Source organism: Crocuta crocuta, unplaced genomic scaffold, assembly GCF_008692635.1.
Source record: "Crocuta crocuta isolate KB4526 unplaced genomic scaffold, BGI_CrCroc_1.0 scaffold67, whole genome shotgun sequence".
NCBI classification, from domain to species: Eukaryota; Metazoa; Chordata; class Mammalia; order Carnivora; family Hyaenidae; genus Crocuta; species Crocuta crocuta.
In genome coordinates, this window is record NW_027531896.1 from 1,268,357 (window position 1) to 1,274,126 (window position 5,770).

General features: G+C 37.3%; 1 protein-coding gene across 2 annotated transcripts in view; it reads left to right on the forward strand.

Moving 5' to 3' along the window:
- The window catches only part of ANAPC1 (anaphase promoting complex subunit 1), a 98,418-nt gene that overhangs the window by 14,327 nt on the left and 78,321 nt on the right, over nt 1-5,770 (forward strand). Inside the window, exons 1-4 of one of the 2 annotated variants that reach the window (XM_077773457.1) lie at nt 1,227-1,358; nt 1,583-1,803; nt 2,511-2,720; nt 5,391-5,486. In XM_077773457.1, coding sequence (XP_077629583.1) covers nt 1,257-1,358; nt 1,583-1,803; nt 2,511-2,720; nt 5,391-5,486 — 629 coding nt within the window. In that variant the 5' untranslated portion in view covers nt 1,227-1,256. Of the gene's footprint in view, nt 1-1,226; nt 1,359-1,582; nt 1,804-2,510; nt 2,721-5,390; nt 5,487-5,770 lie in introns of those variants that run through there. The other variant, XM_077773458.1, reaches the window with a different exon arrangement.

Here is a 5,770-nt window from a genome sequence, read left to right on the forward strand (position 1 = left end):
AATGTTTTATTTATTTCTAGGAGAGAGAGAGAGAGACAGCGTGAGCAGGGGAGGGTCAGAGAGAGAGGGAGTCACAGACTCTGAAACAGGCTCCAGGCTCTGAGCTGGCAGTCCGCACAGAGCCCGACGTGGGGCTCGAACCCACGAACCGTGAGATCACGACCTAAGTGAAAGTCGGACGCTTAACTGACTAAGCCACCCAGGCGCCCCATGGTTTTTATATTTTTAAAGGGTTGTAGAAGAAAACATTATGCAGCAATCAGCATGGGTCCACAAAGCCTAAGCTATTTATTCTGTTTTTTTTTACAGAAGTGTGTTGGTAATTCTGTACTATATTGGTAACAATTACAGACAGCCTAAGTAAATATGTTAGAGCCTGTGACTGAATGGTGTGAAGCCATTATTGATCATAGTTTTGAATAATATTTAATGATTTCAGGAATTGCTTACTCATAATGTTAAATAGAATATAAAACTGAGTACAGTATGATTCTAATTTTGTAAAAGCATAAAAAGTTGTTATATATAACGTATATAGGGAAAAACACTAGGAGGAATACTCCCTAATATGTTAATAGTAGATATTCTGAGATGTTGAAATTATAAGTGATTTTATTCATTTCTTTATAAAATGCCTCTTATTTTTATAAAATAATTATTTAAAATTTAAACAATATTTTAACTGAGAGGGAAACATTTAGGAAGCAGGCAAAGAAGGTTGTAGAAATCAATTTGGGGTACTGTAGAAGTAAAAGCTAAACTCCCTAGGGAAAACCTTGTTTTGCATATGCACTCAGTAAATAGTAGTGTACTGTTCGGCTCTGTTAGAATAGTTATTATAGAGGACAGACTTCATACAGAAGAACTGAAGTAAAGAACTGAAACTTGGCAGAATAGTTGATTGCAATTTACAAGTCAGTTAGCTGTCGGGTAGTCACAGACCTTCCTGTGGCTGAATTAGTGGTGAGTCAGCACAAATCTTCATCATTGGATTGCATGTATGTGGCATTGATACTGGTAACACTCTTATCTTTAATGTATTTTGAGGAAGTTGATGCCCAAAGTAATTTATTAAAAATTCAGGGTAATTATGTAATATATTCATGGATTTTCTGTCTTAATTGGCTTGGTTTCTCTTTAGGAATTGCATGAAGTCTCTTCACAAAGAAGTGTCTTGTGAAGTTCATTGGTTGTTTCTATTTTATCTTTAAGGTCTTTTTGGTTCATCAAGAGTGCAATATGTTGTAGATCATTCAATGAAAATTGTTTTTCTCAACACTGACCCCTCCATTATAATGACCTATGACACTGTTCAAAGTTTGCATTCTGTGTGGGCTCTCCGGAGAGTCAAAACAGAGGTAAGGATAGAGGCAAGTCACTTGTTAATAGGAAAGGATAGTTAACACTGAGAACTTGCACATATATTTGGAAGAATCATTTGTGAAGTGGATTGAGTTTCTTAGGAAGAAAAATATTGTGTCTTTAATAACTAACTTCTACCCTGAATTCTCACCAGGAAATTACCCTTTTAATCTAATTATTGCCTTTTTTTCCCCCCTCCTTCTCATCATTTTGACTTAAGGAAGAGAATGTTGTCTTAAAGTTCTCTGAACAGGGGGGAACCCCACAGAATGTGGCCACTAGTAGCTCCCTCACAGCACACCTCAGAAGCCTCTCCAAAGGAGATTCCCCCGTGGCTTCACCTTTCCAGAATTACTCCTCCATTCACAGTCAGAGTCGCTCGACCTCCTCACCCAGTCTACACTCTCGTTCACCTTCTATTTCCAACATGGCAGCTCTAAGGTGGGAATTAAGTGTGGAAGTGTTTCCTTGTTTTAAACAAGATATCCCAAGAAAGAGATACCTTCTTCTCAAACTTTCTCTTAATGTTTTGAAGGATTTAAAATTTCTGTTGACAACTCTTGGGTATTTTTTAGGGAAAATAGCTATTATCCCAGTTGTGTTACTTTTGCTTAGACATCTAGGTCTGCTGGCAGTTTTGTACAATAAGTCCTATTTAGAAGCTGCCTATGCTTGTCATAAGATTGGTTGCCTCATTTCTACCACTGAGTGGCAGCAATTTGATGAATATTAATTGTAAAATTATTTGGGGTTTTTTTTTTGGTCTTAATTTGCATTACCTTTTTTGTTGTTAATATCTATCTGGTAATATAGGGACAAAGTTTTGTTGGTATGAATATGTCTGAATATATGGGAATGTAGTTTGGACCTTTTTTGAGTAATATAAACAATTCATTTTCTGAGGCAGAAAATGAACTCCATCTTCAGTTTTTAAAAGGATGAATTCTAACAAGAATTTTAAATCTTTAGAATATAGTGAAACATGTTAATGTGAACCATTTAAGTAGTTATTCCTTTAAAAACTGTTTTTCTGATTGGGATTAAGCCATGAATGGACTCGGTACATAGTTTTGGAAAGTAAGAATGGAAAGCGTGTTCTGTCTGCCTGCCTTGTTAACTGTGACACCCTCTCTCTCTTTATTCCACAGTCGTGCTCATTCTCCCGCCTTAGGAGTGCACTCTTTTTCAGGAGTGCAGAGGTTCAACCTTTCAAGCCATAATCAGTCTCCAAAGAGACACAGTATTTCTCATTCTCCGAATAGTAATTCTAACGGCTCCTTCCTTGCACCAGAAACAGAGCCAATTGTTCCTGAACTTTGTATTGACCATTTATGGACAGAAACAATTACTAATATAAGGTTTGGAGTATATGTTTTTATATTCAAAGAAAAATGTTGATGAAAGTCTTAGAAAATACTTGGTATTTTGCCTGAAGTTTCCTTTTAATTTTTTGATGTAATTGGTTATTAATAATCTGTAAAAATACAGAGGTAAATACTAAGGCTGTGTCAGTTTCGATAGAGGATATTAATGATACTAAAGTGATTATAAAAATATTCTTTTACCATTTCCTGTTTCTTAGTAGTAGTAGTAGTAGTAGTAGTAGTAGGATATTAATGATACTAAAGTGATTATAAAAATATTCTTTTACCATTTCCTGTTTCTTAGTAGTAGTAGTAGTAGTAGTAGTAGCAGCAGCAGCAGCAGCAGCAATCTCTCAGATTTGAGGTGTTTGATGTTTTAGAGAGGTTAATGATGTTTCTGTAGATTAAGAAACTTGGGATTTTATAGCACTTTTCTAAAGTTTTATCTTTATGTTGGTTGAGTGTCAGCTTTTGTTTTTATGAAACACAACTCAGACCTCTGTTCTGTGTGGTCTTTCTCCTTTTATGTTCTCTTTAATCATTCATTAATTCAGCCCACTCCAGTGTGTGTGCTAGTGGCTGTGGGTTAACAGCAACTTGGTCACAGTCCCTGTTTAAAACGAGACAGCTAAAGGATGATGACACAAAGGCGGTGCTAGTAGGGCTTTGGGAGGATGAACAGGTGTTTGCTGGGTGGGAAGGGAAGAAGGACACATAGGCAGGGGAATCAGAAGTGTGAATATGTGATATGTATAAATACTTTCGCTTTGCTTGTGCAGGAAGGAAGGGCAAGTGCTGAGAAAGGGGTGGCTTGAGGGTGGGCGGGAGAGATTACCCTTTACAGATGTTCTGTTTGATGAGGGCTGTTAAGAAGGTGCTTCATATGTGCGTCATAAACTCAGGGGCAAGAGCAGAGCAATAAATGTGGGAGTTGGTGGCCTATAAGTGGTGACTGAGGCAAGGGAGGTGGATTGGCAGTTAAGGAGGATGTGGACATTGGGTTCCTGGAGGGCCTGTGGATGAGCTTGCAGTTGCAGTGGTTCTGGGAAGCTGGCATCATGCAGTAATCATGGCACATGTGGTGTATAGGCCTTTTCCTAAGGAGAAGGTTTAAACATTCAGCATATGCTCATAAGGGGTCTCATACCTCCAAATAAATAGTCAATCAGGTGGTATAGAGTCAGAAGAGGGCTAGGGACTGAAGTCTTGGAAACTTAAGCTTTTGAAAGTGAAAAGAGAAAAGAGACAAAGCTGCTACAGAGAGACAAAGCGAGAGAGCTCAAGTGGGAGAAGCAGCAGAAGTGTCATGGGACATGAGAAAAAGAACCTTTCAGGAAGAAAGCTGCTAGTATTGCCACGTGCTGGGGAAGTGTGGCACTAAGAGATGAGCTCAGAGAGGGAGGTACCTGGATGGCAGAGAGTTCACTGGTGACCTTGGCCAGAGCTCTTGGAGAGGGGCTGTGGAGTGGAATGCAGTGGAAGAAGTAGATGTGGACCGATGAAGTGAACGTTGACGTACAGATTATTTTAAGGATTGCCTTTGAATGGGGATGAGGAAACAAAACTAGAGGGAGTCTCAGGGTCAAGGGAGAGTTTTGTTGTTGCTGAGTTACATTAGAGAATATTAGTCTTCGTGACTAAATATCTCTGTGCATATCCCTGAAATGTAAGGACATTTTACCTAACCCCAGTGCCATTTTTATACCCAGCCAATTACCCAATAGTAAGTCCTTTATATGGTTTAATATTCAGCCCATCTTCGTATTTCAAGATTTTTATCTTAATGTGAGAAAGTAGGCTGTAAGGACTATACCTAAAGTATGGAAAGCATTGAAAAAATACAGGAGAGAGGAAATGATGAATGGAAATGACGAATGGAACAAGGAACCCGAAAGGAGCACAAGTGGAGGAGAGATTAGTCTTTGGGGGGAAGATGTAAGACAGTGATGGTTATCAGATACATCAGGGCAGGAGGTTGGACTCAAGCCTTACGGCCACATTTTCTCAGTGAAACAGAAGACAAATGCATTTTTTTAGATAAGGGTTAGGAAATGTGTATAGCTGGAGAAAGGTAAAGCTGTGAATACAGTGTTGAAATAGCTTCTCTGTTTTTGTTCTTTATAAATAAAAATTTCTTACATTAAGAAATCATTTGTCTTTAAATATCTATTGGTAAATTGGTAAATATTGCAGATCCTTATTTTGCAGAATAATGGTCTTCAGTACCACTCCAGAAAGAAATCATTGAGACTTAGAGGTATGGTTTTAAAAAGAGGGATGAAGTAGAGCCTAATCTGAGAGAGAGAATAGGTAGGAGAGGTCATGGTATAAGTCTGACCCCTGATGGCCTATAAGGGCTAGAGATTCAAGTTTATATTGCTTTGCAGTAAGTAACTTTTATAATATGGAATTAAAAAGGTCACTGACATTAATTAAATTTATTATAATTCCACAAAAAGTTGTGGAATGGACTCAGAATCAAAGAGCTGAAAAGAATCCTAGAGATCATAAAGTTCCAATCTTAGAAGTATTTTTTTGGGCCTTCACTGTAACTGCTCAGCCCAAGTGGTTTTAAGATTTCTTGCAGAATATTTTCATTAATAGTTACCATGGTAGATTTTGGAGCCAATGTTGACAGTTACTTTATTAATGTATCTACTGCAGAGAGAAAAATTCACAGGCCTCAAAAGTGTTTATTACGTCTGACCTATGTGGGCAGAAGTTCTTGTGCTTTTTAGTGGAGTCCGAGTTCCAGTTACGGTAAGTGTGTAGATTTCCCATTGATTCTGTGTAAGTAAATTTGGGCTGCTCTCTTTTCTTTTCTTTTCTTTTCTTTTCTTTTCTTTTCTTTTCTTTTCTTTTCTTTTCTCTTTTCTTCTCTTCTCTTCTCTTTTTTCTCTTTTTTCTTTTCTTTCTTTTCGTTCTTTCTTTTTCTTTCTTCTCAAGTAGCTTTATTGAAATAATTAACATACCAAAGAATTAACATGTTTTAAGTGTACAGTTAAATGATTTATTTTATTTTATTTTTTTATTTTTTTATTTTT